Source organism: Drosophila biarmipes, chromosome 2R (genome assembly GCF_025231255.1).
Source record: "Drosophila biarmipes strain raj3 chromosome 2R, RU_DBia_V1.1, whole genome shotgun sequence".
NCBI classification, from domain to species: domain Eukaryota; kingdom Metazoa; phylum Arthropoda; class Insecta; order Diptera; family Drosophilidae; genus Drosophila; species Drosophila biarmipes.
The window spans coordinates 7,882,582-7,899,167 of NC_066615.1; the positions used below are offsets into that span (position 1 = coordinate 7,882,582).

Genomic DNA, 16,586 nt, shown 5'->3' on the forward strand with positions numbered 1-16,586 from the left:
GAGATTTTTTTGGTTGCTTCGGCGGTCTGACCATCGATGAGATGTATTTTCTAAGGGCAAGCGATGTAACACAATCCAGGTTTATCGGGTTTCATCTGATACACACACAAAAAATGTTCTTCGTCAAATTGATCAATGCAGAAGGGCTTGTAGCTATAAAAATAGTACTTGTCTTTCATATAGTTTAGCCACTATTGAAATAGCTTCGTCAAAGGGATGAGAGTGACTTTATGGCATACCTATTTAAAATAATTTGTAAACTATAAAAAATAGTTACCGAATCTTAAAGCGTCCATATATGTATGTATGTACAATGCAGATTGTTCAAAAAGTTAATATGTCAAAAAACACCAAAATTATCATTTTTTAGATTTGTTGATTGTTTTAAAAATTATTTTTTTTATTATTCCAACTGTATAGTTGAATCAAGAATACTTTATGGGGTCGGAAACGTCCCCTTCACTGCGCTGCAAACTTCTAACTGAAATCATTATACCCTCTGCAGGGGTATACTTTCACTCTAGCACAAAGGTGAAGAAGTGCTAATTTGCTAATTAGGCTATTGTGGAAAAAATGCATAGTGCATTTTTGGAACTAATGTTTAAAAATGATTAACTGTAAGTTTTTAAATATACTTTATGGGTTGGGTTCAAATCAAGCCATTTATCTGTTTTTTGTATTGGCAAATTTGGCTAAAGAGTTTTTTGTGTGTAACGCACAGCAACTTACTTATATACACTTCACTCCCACTGAATCTATATCCTTCCACAACCAGGACTCGAATTTCCCCTGATTTCCCGACCTTTCTCGTCACTTGCGTATTTTTTTGGCATTTCGTGATTCATTTACTGTGTCCCCTGCACCGTGTTTGCCCAAAAAAACGGCATTTACTGTTCCAGTTATCCAGGAAAAGAACAACAAATAGGCTACAGGAATTTTACCGAAGCTTCTTTCCGATTCGGAATTCAATAACCCATTTTTTGCCAGAGAAATTTGTCCGAAAAATACATCAACAAATATTTTCGTTGTAAATAAATTGTGTGTGTTTGCTGAATAAATCTTTATGTATATGATCTTTTGCGTTTTCATTATTAAGGCATTGCACACAAAAACCGATATTACAAAAATAAAGTTATTATTACTTAATATAGTTTTAATCGTTTGACACTTACCTACCTGTCGCTCTTTTTAGGGCTTATTTACGAGGTGTGTTCAAAAAGTAAGCTTACTTTGTTTTTTCAAGAAAAACTATTAATTTATTTATCAATATTAATGTTGTCCCCTTCAAAGTTATCCCCCTCAGATACAATACATTTATGCCAACGGTTTTTCCAATCCTCAAAGCACTTTTCGGTATAGCCTTGAGCTCTTCCAGCGATGTAGTCTTTATCTCTTCAATCGTTGCAAATCTCCGTCCTTTCATAGGTCTCTTTAGTTTTGGGAACAAGAAAAACTCACATGGGGCCAAATCCGGTGAATATGGTGGCTGAGGCATTATTGTGGTGTTGTTTTTGGCCAAAAAATCTTTCACAAGCAAAGATGAGTGAGCAGGCCCATTATCGTGATGCAAAAGCCATGAATTGTTTTTCCACAATTCTGGACGTTTCTTTCGTATTGCTTCTCGCAATCGGCGCATAACTTCCAGATAATACTGTTTATTGACCGTACGACCATATGGTAAGAACTCCTGATGCACCACGCCATAGTAATCGAAGAATACAGGGATCAAAACTTTGACATTTGATCGAACTTGGCGTGCTTTTTTCGGTATTGGCTCACCTGGGCTCTTCCATTGTGACGATTGGGCTTTGGTTTCGATATCATAACCATATACCCATGATTCGTCACCAGCTATGACCCTTTTGAGTAAATCTGGGTCGTCGTTGACGTCATCCAACAGCTCTTGAGCGATGCTCATGCGACGGACTTTTGGTCAAAATTCAGCAATTTTGGAACAAACTTCGCTGACACACGACTCATGCCCAAAACGTTTGAAAAAATTTCATGGCACGAGCCAAGCGATATACCGACATCTTCAGCAACTTCCCTGATAGTGATTCGACGATTTTCCAAAACAATTTTCTTCACTGCTTGAACGTTTTCATCAGTTGTTGACGTCCAGAGCGAGGCTCGTCATTGGCATCTTCCCGGCCATCTTGGAAGAGTTTGTACCACTTGTAAACATTTTTTTTACTCAGATCAGTTTCATCGTATGCCACTGTCAACATTTCAAGTGTTTCGGAGCACTTAATTTTATTTTTTACGCAAAATTTGATGCAAATCCTTTGATCCATATTTTTCGATAGCAAAAAATCGCTGAGCACGCAAAACAACTTGTTACCTTTACGCCTCTCACAATTAAACAAAAAAGGGGATTCAATTGAAACTTGGTACAGATGTTAGGGAAGAGTGTACCAACATAACAAAACAAAAAAATCTATAATCGAAAATATGTGGCCCGCGAAATTTGAAAAGTCACCTTACTTTTTGAACACACCTCGTATATAAAATTACCATATATCAAATAGATTTGTATTAAATACAGCTTAATTGACGTTCTTTTCTGATCGCAAGTCTTAATTATATTCATTATTGTCATTTAATACGCGGTTTTGTTTAAGACGCACAAAAGCACAATTTGCTTAATAAAAAGCATAAGAAAATTAACTTAAAGTAAAAGCTTACTCAAGATAATGTTATTTTCAAGCAGAAGGTTTTAGGAGCTGAAAGAAATAATAACTTTTCCCCCACACTTAGACATGTTGTCGCTAATAGGAAGAACAACAATATTTATTTGAGTACATGAAACCGAACAATTGTTCTTCTGGCGTCTTACGTAATTTGGCAAGTCATCCCTTCGCGCTTCTATAAATGATCTCGGCGTTCTTTCTTTGACCCGGGTACAAAAATAAGTGAGAACATAAATATGCCTTTCATGTTTGTCGCCCCGTCTTTGTGGGTCAATCGAGCCCGAGTTAGCTATCGCTTTTTGAACTATAGAACTAAATCGGTCACTCCTTATCGGTCGCGTCGCCTTTGGTCGGCACATATGTACATATCTCCGTACGTAGCCACATACCCTACATGCCTACAGCCTCTGGCTTCCAGCCATTAGTTATTTTCTGTGTGAGTGAGCAAATTGTTTATTAATCAATAATAATAGTAATCTACAGGCACGCACACGGCGACGTCGTATGTACTTCGGTATCGGCCCTGCTATCAGCGCTGCTGTTGTTGCTCCCACTGCTGATAAGCTTTTCCCCCACTTCCATGCAAATCCCCAGCATTCGGCCTACAATAGTGGCGAGCAGTACTTTGCACTCGAGTGCTTATTAATTTCACTTCCCGTCGCACTCAGTGCTTTGCATTTTATTGTCTCACGATTTAGCTATAAAATAAAATGGGGACGGGCACCACTTATTGCAATTCGCTTGATATTTTCAGAGACAGAAGGAGATGCAGGGGGATGGGGTGGGGGCCGGCCGATACGGAGAGCCTAGAGCCGGAAAATGTCTTTATAGAGTAAACAAAGCCAGGGCCATGCCTCTATGAAATCACTCTGCCGGGCTTCAAACACGGTGGGTACTCGAGCATAAACCTCCTAAGGTTTTAAGGTCTTTGAAAAAGTTTCTTAGAGTATGTGGAAAACAACTATCTTAGCATGTCATACACTTTCTAAGACGTTTCCAAACTATGGATACTTAAGAAGTATTCCGATATTTCGATTTATAAAGTTTAAAGAATACTTTTTGGCTCGAAACATGTCGTTTTTAGACCTCTTGTGATTTTGGAATCTTAAACTTGCGTTCATTAGGCCCTTTTAATGCGAACAATGCCAGATAAATCTCTAGATACTTAAGATATTCAATATTTTGAATTATAAAGTTTAAAAGCATACTTTTTGGCTCGAAACATGTAGTTTTTAGATCTCTTGTGATTTTTAGTCTTAAATTTGTGTTATTAAACCCTTTATATGCTAACAATAATAGTTTCACTTACAGAGTTTTGACTGTGGTCCGCGCTTTAAAAGCCCCTAAACGCTTGGCGAGGCGAGAGGGGGCTGGGGAGGAGGGGGCGCGATAGGAGGGCGGGCGACTAAAAAGTGTTGATAACTGAGTACACATTTGCATCCACAAACACCGCGACGCACACACGCACACGCGGTTTTTATAGGCCTCAGCCATTTAAGAGTTCAATCAGTTGAAGCGTCGCTGTTGTCGCTTCATTTCAATGCTTGTTATTGTTGCTGCTGCCCCTGCCTGCGCTCTCCACATACGTTGGACTACAAAGAGTCTAGAAAAAGAAACGCAAACACAAAAACAACTGTACATTTTAATGGGGTCTATAGCGTCCGAGGAGTACCCTGCCATGAGGCAATAAAACCCAAAACTAATAATAGAAATCGTTATTTCTTTGCAAACCATAATGAAAATTAAATGACTATGTAAGTAACGTAAATAGTTTATATTGCCTGAAAACAGAATAACAGGGTCTAAAAGTATGCTACTAAAAGTAGCGTAGGGAAAATGATTCCAATGACGGGGCAAGAAATCGAATGTAGCATACTTTAAAATGCATTCTAAATTGTTTTTTATTTGATTGTTTTTTTTTAGTATTAATTTATTTTAATATGCTATTGTTAACCCAAAAATGGTTTATTGATTAAAATTTGATTTGACTGAATCAAAATTATACAAATTTCCAAATGGAGTTGAGTTTTAAATGCATGTGCCGATCTTGCAAGCAACGTGGCCATAGCCTTGGCCAACCCAAGGACCAGAAGAAGATTGAAGCGAAGGCACCCCGGCGATCTCTGGACAAAAGGACGTCATGTCACTCAAGTCCTTAAGCTATAAAATTATTATTGTTTAATTGTTATAAAAATTGTTATTCAAAAAAATTGTCAAACTTAACGTTTTATAACCATTAAGTTGGTTGACCAACGTAATAAACATTTATATGTTGTACAAAAAAAAGAAACTTGGCCATACTTTTTTGCAGCGTATATGGCATGCATCGTAACCCCTGACAACGGCAACAAAGTAGATGCAACAAATCAGCACCAACAAAGAGTCGAAGCAAACGTCTCTCATGCGCCTACCAAGCCGCTCCCACCGCCCCGCCCCCGCAGGCCGATCTAACTGCTTCTGCCTGTTGCTGCTGTCCATGCCCTCCCTGTCCCACACACGTGCTCTCTCCCACTCTCCGGTTCTTACATTTGGTTGCTCGTAATAAGCTTACACTGAGGAAAGCGGTTGGAGCAATGAAAATCAAGTAAATATATTTTTATTTAATTAACATCTTTATTTAATATAATCCAGGAACAGATCTAATTAAAGCCTTTAACCTAAATGTTTTCTTAAGTAAATAATCTCTTAATTATAAATTATAATTAGTTTTCAACTTGGTATATAGGAGTAGCTCAAATTACGACTAGTTTCAAGTAAATAATATATTCATATTAGTCTCTTAGGAGCAGCCCAAAATGTCTTCTTTTGAGCCTGCGAATTGGGATAGCCCCCTGTAATCTCCGGGCTAGACGATTACGGTGGGCAGTTAGACGGTCGTTGTACCTGCTTGAGAAGAACGATATTTGGTCTTCAACAAGACTCAGGTTTAGGTCATTGTGAAGCGTTTGGCCGCTAACGAACCACTCACAGCCAGTGAAGTAAATATATAAATTATTAAATATATGCAGGGAATTCCATTAAAAGTAAGAAAGAATGCTCTTACATAGTGTACACCATCTAAGTATAATCCAAATTAATATTAGTATTTTTTCCACCTATTTTGTGAATGTTGTTTTAAGTTAACTAGGGTTAGGAACCCATTCTTAAAATCAGTATAAGTGTCTAAAAGTATACAATGTATGAAGGTTTTGTATTTTTTTTAGTTACATACTTGATCATACATGATCTCTGTGAAACTTTCGAAGGTTTATCCAAAATTTAATCACATATGAAATCAAGATCTACAGTTTAAATTAATAATAAATTTTTGTCAAACCCAACCTTTTGTTTTTAAACCTATAGCTATTATTTTAATGTTGAGCTACCAGTTACTAATCGAAGTGCCCAAAGGAATGCTTTAAAAGGATGCCGCTGTTTTTGGCCCTTGTCATTAGACTTAGCCTACTTATATACACAATACCATGGTACATTGATTTCAAACCCCTGTACTCAGATTGGTTCCCCCCATTTTCCCCAGTGTGCCGACCGCTCTTCGGCTCTCCGTCGTCGTCAGCTGTTGTCGCTGCAGAGGGGCCGCGATACCAGGGTACGCCAGCGGGTTTCGGTCGCTTCGTTTCGTTTCGATTCAGTTGAAGTTTGTCGCTGGCCGCGTTCAGTAGTTCGGCTCGCTAGAACGCACCGAGCAGCGGGGAACACCGATTACCAACGCCTAAATCCCTCCCAGTCGCAGCGGAAGATCGCGGGAAAATAGAAAACTCCGAAAAACTCGGATAACCGTTTTTATTTTCTATCCCCCTTTTCGTTCGTTCCTGTTTTTCGTTATTTCTGGTAATTTGCTACGTTTTGTGCCCCAAACCAAGAAAGAAATTAACAGACAGCGCAAATGCAGGCGGCCAGATAGCGCACAAATAAAAAACTGAAGAAAAAGCGAAAATCATTGTTATTGCATGGAAAATTACTACACAAATTTCTTGCAAAAACAACTGCCAAACAAGAAAAAAATAAAAAGCAAAAAGCAAAAAGCTACTCGATCCCAAGAAAACAACGCACACTAAAATCAAAACCAACTGAAACAGCAACAACAACGGCGAGAGCATAAATTAGATTGGCCTCATAGACGAACAACAACGAACCCGAGCCGCGTAAACAAATTAAACGATGCTGGCCATTGCTGTTGCTGCCGCTGCGGTTTAAATTTAAATATAAACTATTATTGTTATCGGTGTGTTTGCGGTTGTCTATTTTTTCGCGCCAAATGCAACCCGCGTTTTTTGGGGGTAATCGTAACGCAACATCATCGAGAGCGTGAATCAAAAGTTCGGCCAAGAATTACACTTATGAAATCCAGCGAAAGGCCATGTCGCTTCACACTCGCCCAACTATTTCCCCCTTTTGGTTTATCGTTTCGAAATCGATCTTTTGATCAAAACAATATTTCATCCACAGTTTTTCGCGCTTAATGTTTGGCACCCCTTCCCCGAGTTCTGGGGAAAAACAATCTGGCATTTCTCTTATCACAGAAAAAGACAATCACAAAATAAGAAGTAACTGTGGTGTGTGCGCTGTCTCTAAAGCAAATGAACCAGAGTTAAAGAGATTACAAGTAACGCCTTTGAGCCAATGAGGAGAGTTTTAATCCGGAGAACAAAGGGTAAGTCCCTCATTCGAACCCACCCGGGGTTCGAAAAACATTTTCCATCTTCCACATTTCTTTTTTCAAAAGTTCTCAATCCGTCTCCCCAACTACATGCCCATATCCTTTGAGATGCCAATAAGAGGCTTTCAGGCCAAAATGGGATGTTCCATTAGGGCTTGACCAGAACCAAAAATTCTTTCGAAAGACGGAAGCACTGAAAGAAAGTGGCAGGTTTTATCAGGGCTGAATCCGAAACAATAAAAAAACCTTGAACTTCTATATAATTGATGTGTGTTATCTGAGGAAGATTGTAAATTAGAGTTTTCGTTACATTTCCTCTGATTTCCAATTTTTTTGTATTTTTAAAGATGCTATTTAATATTGTGTTTTGTTAAGCAAGCCGTAGTTCTTATAAACGCAATGTTAATGTCTCTATAAGTATTCAAAATAACTTATCCCTTGGGCTTGGGGAAGTTTTATGTCAACATACATTTAGCGATCTTTTTGGGAGATTTTAAAAATCTAGAGACTTCGGTGTTTTTACAACTAAAGAGTAGCTTTATTTTTCCCGTGTAAAACCATGGGATTGATCCGCAGCTTACCTATCGACTCTGCTTCCATTTTCTGGCATTAGTTCGGAGTAGTTCCCGCAAAAATCCCGGCATCCCTGCCCAACGAAGGCAGATGCAGTTGCCAAATGCAAAGTCTGTGGTTAGTTGGCCGGGTTCTCTTTCCGTTTTTTGGCCAGGACCCAGGCACTTTTCTGATTGACAGGCTGTCATGTTAGCAACAGGTTCCAGGGCCGAAACAAGAAGCGACCTGGCCGCAGGGAAAAGAAATGGAATCGAAGGGAAAATCAGACAGGTCGAGTGCTTGTGATTCAATTTTGCAGAATTTGATTTGCTTCAGCCACACAATTTCGAATTGAGGAAATTGGCACTTGACCTACCGCACGGGAATCTAAATTAAGCAGCTGGTTCGCTCGGTGAGCGGTTTTCCCTCTCTTTTTGACCCACTGCGGGGCTTCGGACATCAGTTTTTGGTAAATTGCTGAGGGCATTTATTCACTTTGTTGCCTTTGTCTGTTTGCCGTTTCCAATTTTCGCTTGTCGCGGCTATGTCATCATACTTTTCTTGCTGTCCGAGCCTCTTCTATCGCACCTTAAAGCCTAGGCAGGTAGTTAGTTGACTAATTAGGCATCTTGTTAATCGTTTATCATTTGCTGATGTGCGGATTTAAATTAAATGTTGGGAACACGATTGTTTTGTTCGGCCCCCGTAAGCACTATTAAACTCATTCGAGTAGTTACACAATAGGGTCTGATGAAACAATTAATTACAGCGACATGAATGTAAACGCAAAAATGGGGAAAAAGGCTAAGCCTTAAAATAAAACCCAGCTCGGAAGTGAATTCTTTTTTACACCATCCCGGCGTATACGTAATGCTTCGGGCCGAAAAGAATCGAGGAATGGCTGGCAGTTAATGGCAATTATGATAAACGGTTGCTATGTCGCTGCGTTCGCACACAGATACTCCGCACACACGGGCACTCGCACACAGACCCCCACGCACACAGTGCACTCGCACAACTGTTGCTCGCGGCTTCTCCTCCGCTGTTTCTGTTGTTTTCCAGCTGTTGCCAAGCGCAGTCAGATTGACGTTCGCCTGTGTGTGTGGGCCAGCGCGAGTGTGTGAGTGTGTGTGTGCATGGGAAATCACTTGAACCTCCGATAGGGAGGGCAATTGATATGTGCTCTCTTCAGTGTTGCAATCAATTTTAAGCGGCTTTCGAGCCGCAAATACAACCGAAACGTTCTGACAAATCGCTTCAAATCGTCCTTTGGTTTGCAAAGAACAGGAGCGAGGCTTTCAGCGACCTGTGCCACATCGCATTACTTATTTAATATGTTTTTCGCATAAGTTACTCGGAAGCCACGGAGAAAATGGTATTCTGTATGTAAAAAAAGTCATTTATAATGTTAAAGTAACATCAACAGTAAACGGATGTGTAAAATTCGAAAAAGGCACTGTTAAAAGTCATCGTCTTAATAGTAATTTAAATAAATATTGTTGTTTAAAATACAACTTTGAATTCGAAAGAAAAAAATTAACAGGATGTTTGTGTTGCATACTTTTAAGAACTGTGTTAAAAGAAAGAAGGATTAGAGTATTTTCATTGCATACTTTTGAACACTCTGTAAGTAGGTTCCTTCTTTCGCCCGCAAATTAAACTTAAGCTACGCATAAAACAATAAAACAAATTCTAAATAGTTGAAAACAGTTTTATTAGTTTGCTGTGCACACTTACACTGCCACTGCTGCTCAAATAATCGTCACTTCTATGGGCGCAGAGCGGGGTTACTGAACTTTCCACAGCAATCAGCAGCAACAGCAAATGCAACAGCAACAATGCCAACTGCAACGCAGTCTGGCTTACTTGGATTGCCGTTTATTTCGAGCAATTTTCTACTTTTTCTTATTACAAGTAGTCACACACAAGCTGAGTAATTTCCATGCCATTTTTTCTACGCTTCCCAACTCAAGGCAAGTTAGTTTGCTTGTAGATTTTGAAAGGGTATTAGGTAGAGACCATAAATATATGTGCAGTATTTTTCAAGCTTTCATTATTGACTTTACTTTATTAGTTTCTGTGAAATAAACAGAACAAGGACTAAAATTAGTTTTATTATATTCTTGCCGAAGGTTTGCCCGGGTATTGCTTTATAATCTTTTTGTTGAATACTTGGATTTCCCAAACAGCACAAACAACTCCCAATTTATAACAGTAGACTTAATAAAACTTGATTAAATCGATTTAAGTCAATTGTTAATATATGAATAAATCTAATCTTTAAATGAGTTTATGGTGATGATTGTAGCCCATAGTCTGAAAAGACCTAGCAACAGCCAACCGTTGTGTAATAATTTCAGATTTTCAGCGTTTCTGCCGCTGGCAGAACCGAACAATTCTTATCACTATGTGTATGCATATTTGTTGAACATTACACAAATGGCATTACAATTCAATAGCAATAATTTCAATGCAAAAGTAATTTTGTGTGCGAGAATATAATCCCCTTCATGCTGAGTTATTGCTGTTTGATTTATTTATTGATACAATAATTGAATCAAATGAGGTGCTAATTTAATTACAGCTTGGCTGGATTTAAATGTCCCTAAATTGACCATCAACTTCTAAATTCAGATAGTTTATTGAATTATACAACGGGAAAATATTTTTCAATGTGCAATTAAAAAACATTTTTGCCTAGGTGGATTTTTAAATAATTACTGGCACCTCGTGGCAATATAATTAGCATGTGCTTGCGGTGTCACTTGATTGAGCATTGCACTTCTCGCAGAATGGTCGGCATCTGCTTGCCATTTAAATTGCGTCAGATCCTTGTTGACGATTAAATTGCCAAAACAACGGGCAGATGTGCTCCCAGCGGCCATTGAAATGCCAAAACTATGCTCTGTATCTGCGAAGCTTTGAGTATATGTATCTATGTATATGTGTGCCTATTTATCATTGCATCTTTGTATCTTTGTGATGCAGATATGCCTGTGTGAATCAGCTGGCAGCGCAATTGTTGGCACGCCGATATTCACGCACAAATGCCCCGAATGCTTTTGATATTTAAAATTAAATTGTAGAGTCAGTGCGCTGAACTGGCCCACAGAGTGGTGTGCCTGTGTATGGCGGTACAGCTATAACGCAGTCAGAACTGGTGGCAATTGCATTCAAGTTTCCAACGCTTGTTGAAAATAAGCCCATGCCTTGGGTCAACGAACTGGCCGCGAAAAACTCATTAGCGTTATGCCACAAGCCGAATCTTGGGCGGGGAAATCGGGGTAAATCTGAGAAAATCAGAGGAAATCGTGGCAGAGCGGGGAGAATCTCGCTTTCTAGCCGCTTGATCGCACAGCTGAAAGCAGAAACACAAACCGAGCAAACGTAACACACAAATCGCAAGGCAAACAGCTCGTGGCTATCGCTATACAAGCCCCTTTCCCGCCTCCCCCACCTGCTATATATATGCACTTATATCTGAACAATCAGCGTCAATAAGCAAGCACAAACGTTGCTCGTCATCGCATCGCCCCAAAGCAAATAATAAAATTAGCAACAATGACGAACAAAGAAGAAGTCGGTGAGCAAGTTTGCAATTGTCATTACAAAATAAGGCAAAACTGTGGCAAGTTGGTTGAAAGGAGCAAAAGTTCGATTGCCACTGTAACTTGCCAGCTTCTGACAAAAGGCGTTGGCCACATTACAAGGGAAAACATTTAACCACTTTGGTGGTATTTAAACCAAAGTTATAATCCGATAAGCTCATTTTGATTTGTTCAAATTATTCAGATACTTTAGTGGCTAAAATAACAATATTATGTGCGTGTGTGTTAATAAAATACAAGTAGCTTTGCAATCCGGAATGTATTTGGGAATACATTTCAATTAAATAAAAAAATGAAATTTAAAACACATTTTCAGTTTCTTTGTGGGTCGCGGTAGACGTGCTGGCCCAAGGCAACAAAGTAGTTCGGGTTTCATCTTTTGTTAATTGCCATAAAATGTATCTTACAGATGGCTGAACGAACTTTTCGGGCACCTTACGTATACGGCCAGTGCGCTTCGATACGAGCACTCTGGGCTTCTATTGCCAGCCATTTGGGGCGGCCATTAGACGGCTTGACACCAGGCACACTCGCACTAGCACCTCAAATTTCCTATCTAAAATCTCGCTTTTTACACCTCCCCCGCGTGACAACTTTTCCCTGTGAAAATTGCGGCAACAGCTGCACCTGTCGCTATTTCCGCGTTGGCAACACACTTGCTGCAGCAACAAAAAATAGAAAAGTACAAAATATACAAAAAATACATCAAACCGGGGGCGGGGGCTTCAAGAAATCTATTTTCGATCGTCAAAGCTCGTGGTGCATATGGTATAGCAGGCGACCGATGAGGTCCGAGCAGGCCTGCAGCTTCAGCGGGGGAACCTCCAAGGACACCTCTTCGGACTTCTCCAAACTGGTATCCCTCTCTCTGTCCTTGTTGTCCTTCTCGTTTTCCTTCTCGTTGGCCACCATGCTGATGATCACAAACGCCAGGACCTTCAGTCCGCCATGGTGGGCCACTATGACCTCGGGCACCAGGGACATGCCCACGGCGTCCACCTCCATCGTCCGCAGCATTCGTTCCTCGGCCAGGGTCTCGAATACAGGACCCCCGAGGCAGGCGAGAACGCCCTTGTGCAGGAACTGCTGAATGCCCATCCTTTTGCCAATCTCGAGGCTCTTTTCCAGCAAATCCCTATCGTACGCGTTGACCATCGAGAATTTTCGACTGCCGAAGCGCGGGTCACAGGGACCCTCCAGAGCCGTCTGGTGCATCATGCCCACCACATTGACGTGGTCCTCGATCAGCATTATGTCGCCCAGTTGGTACATCATATTCACAGCGGCTGCCTCGGCGGTCAGCATGATGGTCTTGACCCCGCACAACTGCATCACGCGAACGGGCAGTGAGCAGGTGGCGAGGTTGAAGCCATCGCAGACATAGAAGCGATTGGCAAGCGCGATGATGGGGGCTCCCATGACCGTGCCCACTACGAAGCTGCAGTCGGGCTCTAGACCGGCGGGGAAGTTGGGGATGTCCTCGTAGGGAATGACCACGGGTTCCTCGACCAGGGAGATCATGCCGCCCAAGAGGCTGCCGCAGATCAAGCCGTACCTCGGACGGATGCGACTGACGTCTATGATATACCTGGCCATGGCCTCGACATCGTCGAAGGGGTAGAAGAGGCTCTGCGGCGTCGGAATCACCAGCTTGGGCTTCCGGCGCTCCTCCTCCTCCAGCCGCAGAAGCCGCCGGGCCGCCATGCGCTTGGCGATCGGCGACCTGGCCTCGCAGCAGTCCCTGTTGCACATCGTGTGGTGGATGAGGTCTCCAAAACGCGGGAAAAACAAAAACTCCCCAATTTTATAGTAGTCACCAAAGAAATGTATAAGAAAATAACTAAATATGTATGACTTTTAAGGCACATAATGTGACAGCTTTCGTTTGTCGGGGTGTCAAAAACTATGCAGAGAAAAATTACCGTCCGACTTTAGAATTTCAAGAATATTGTTGCATACTTTTGGAGACCTTTGCAAGACATTTAAACTCCTGGTAGATCATCTATAACCGTTTCTAGAAGTAAGCAGGGAACAAACACCGTCGGACTTTCGTATTTAAAATATATTTTTGCATACTTTTGGACATCTTTCTTAGTTATCCTATCAAAAGAACTAGTTAACTCTGTTTAAAACAATAAAAAGTCATAATTAAATGTAAAGAGGTGGCTGATGTCTCCCGTTTTTGGCGGCAAGCAATTTTTAAACAATTTTTATTAAGTCCTGCCCTTTCTGAATTCACGCACAAAGGGGAGGTGTGACGCTGATAAATCTGAAAAACAAAGGCCCAGAGCCTGGATGAAAAGAACCACAAAGGCCCAACATGACGTCTGGATGCAACCTGGTGGTTTTATTTCGGCATCCTGCTGTGCATGGTGACTCGAAATCTCATTCGAGGACGAGGAGTAGCAGCTTCCAAATAGAGCTGCCCAGATTCGCATTTATTATTATTACAAATATGTTGTGTAATTTCATAAACCAATGGTTTGTTATTTCGTTACTGAAACAAGAATTTTTACATCCCCACTGCAAGTGCAAGGTAGATTTAATTATCAACGCTGGAGCAATGTTTTTCGTTCATCCACGCCCCTGCTGCGCCCCCAAAGGGCGTTAAAGATGCTGTTTTTCGTGTTTACCATGCGTATACGTGATAATAACGCTCATACGCATGGCGGCACATCGTCAACGCCCCGTTCGTTATACAGTATACATGGTATCGTGGACGCCGCTCAATGTCACCGTCGGGCAGAGTTCGTTTACAGCATCCATAGTATAATTCACGACGCGAGTGGTGCGAGTGGATAAATTAAATATGTCCATACTGAGCCGGAGATAAACAAGACACTCAAGACTAGACAGAGATACAGTGGTGGGACACGGGGAGAAATACCCTCGATTCGTTTATATTTATTGACACACGCGAAATTGTTAAAAAAGCAATTTGTATGCATTAAATAAAAGGTAAACACTACCTAAAATATACATATGTATCTAATCCAATTAGATATCATGGCTTATTTAATAAAATATATAATGTTACGACTCCCAATAAAATTACAAAAGAGCGAAAACTGGTAAAATTGCTAAAAAATGTTCAACACATAAAATTATGTTTTCTTGAAACCATTCTATCTTTAGAATTTCTCATAAGTTTTCGTTATTCTTCTAAAAAATTAAAAAACCAAGTTGGTTGGGGAATAATACGAGTGAGCTGATAAATTAAGATGGTAAAGAATGATAATGAAAGCATAAAATAAAGTATTTTTGGTGATATTATACCTTCAGAACTGTTATAGATCTACCTTATTTTTTATTTAAGACTTAAAAACAAAATTGGTTGTGAAAATATAAAAATATAAAATATGACAAACTGAGACGGGGCTTTCTGTCTGTGTACTCAGTTTCTGGAGTGTGCTGGAAAAGACTGGACTATCCCAACGTTTGGTTCAATATTTTCGCTAATTAGTTGCGCAAACCAATGAAAATCCGTCACTTTGTCTCGGCCGTGTTTGCATAGCCACCACATCTGTCAACAAATCCAGAGGCCAGCTGTTCAGAGCCGATTCGTCCGACTTTTGGGTCTGGAATCGGAAATCGGTGGAGCGTTTAGCATGCTCATGACGTTGTCGATAATAAAAAATTATTAATAGGCGACTTTGTAGCGTTGTTTACGTTATTCGAGTGCGCGCCAACTATCTTGGGTTACAAAGGCAGCCCTTGTTGATTTTTTCCGATTTGTTGGCCATTTTGTTGTTTGTTGTTATTCCAGTGCAGCCGCCCACAATGTCAGAGTCACGTTTGTGTAATTCGCTTTGATGGCGATGGCTCGATTGCCCCGATGCGGGGCCGAAAACCGCAAGAGATTATCCAGGCCTGTAACTCTATCATCTGCCAACCCAATCCGCAATTCTTTATTTCACTTCCCTGAATGCCTTGTTTCGGCCTGTCGTACTCATTGTTGGGATTGTTTCTTTGTTGTCCCCCGGCCCCTGGCTTTTCCCCTTTTTGTTTGGCCTGCTTGGCTTGCCGTGGCTATTTGTTTGTCACTTTGCGACTGTCTGCCAAAAATACGATATTTGCAGTTGATATTAATTTCGGTTTCACATTTACCTCGTCGCTCCATTATTGTTATTATCTTTTTGTTTTTTTCGACTTTTTTCCCTTTTGACTCTCACCTTGCCCCAGGAAGAGGAGCAAACTCGTTTCGGCCATTCCCAGTGCCGAGTTTGTTTACCAAATTGTTTTGCCGCGTTTTGTTTGCCTTTTATTTTTGGCATTGCGCGATTTTACGCTGTCTGTGTAGGCTCGGTAAACACACAGCACTGAAAACCCACAGAAACATAAGCTCAAATAAAACTAAAAAGAAAGCGACGAAAAGCCGAGTATTTTGACTGGCATTCGAATGCTAATTGAAGTCGGCGAAGAGCCAGAAGGGAGTGGTTGCTGTGGGAAGCGGTGCGATGGAGTTGTGATTTGGTAATTAATAGATATCATTGGCTGATGACCTTTTCCCCTCTCTCTCTTCCGCAGTTACCAATATCAGAATTGTGTCCCACTGAGACGAAGCGGGAAGATCGCCAAGTGCAGAGTGCAGAGGTCGCCAGCTCAAATCGACAAATGAAAACCAAAAACAAGATCAACATCAACAGCACCAACTGCCAATGCTTTAGCCACTCGAGTCAAGGAATCGCCCTCATTGATGAGAAGAACGTACTGAGGATACACAGCCACACGTACAAGTGCTTGAACCACAATCCGCGACCTCGGATACTTGGCTGATATTGCTTTTGGGATTTGGATACTGGATACTGGATACCGGGCCCTGGGAAGAGATTGAAAGAAAGCCACTCGCGCAGCCCACCAAAGACAGCTGAGGCCCACTTTATTTGCCCTGACAAAATCGAAATCAAAATAAAAACCCACAAGCAGCGGTATTTTGTTGCACAGGGAGACCCTGAAACGCCGAGAAAAGAAAATCTGGTTTGCCGTTTGGACCAGCGATCCGCGGACGAGCCTCCTCCTTTGGTGCATTTCCAGTTTGGCGGCTGCCCCACTTTCGTGGCTCCATAAACAAAGAGCCAG

At 41.0% G+C, this 16,586-nt stretch overlaps 2 protein-coding genes across 2 annotated transcripts; one reads left to right on the forward strand and one right to left on the reverse strand.

The window, feature by feature from the left end:
* Positions 1–6,322: 6,322 nt before the first annotated feature.
* On the forward strand, positions 6,323–16,285 carry LOC122818203 (uncharacterized). Its single transcript, XM_044092372.2, has 3 exons — positions 6,323–6,518; positions 7,137–7,341; positions 16,035–16,285. Exon 3 carries the CDS (start codon positions 16,122–16,124, stop codon positions 16,281–16,283), a length of 162 nt encoding a protein of 53 aa, XP_043948307.1. The 5' UTR covers positions 6,323–6,518; positions 7,137–7,341; positions 16,035–16,121; the 3' UTR covers positions 16,284–16,285.
* LOC108026763 (purine nucleoside phosphorylase) lies at positions 12,209–13,392 on the reverse strand. The gene has a single exon (XM_017097903.3). It carries the CDS (start codon positions 13,257–13,259, stop codon positions 12,255–12,257), a length of 1,005 nt encoding a protein of 334 aa, XP_016953392.1. The 5' UTR covers positions 13,260–13,392; the 3' UTR covers positions 12,209–12,254.
* Positions 16,286–16,586: the final 301 nt, after the last annotated feature.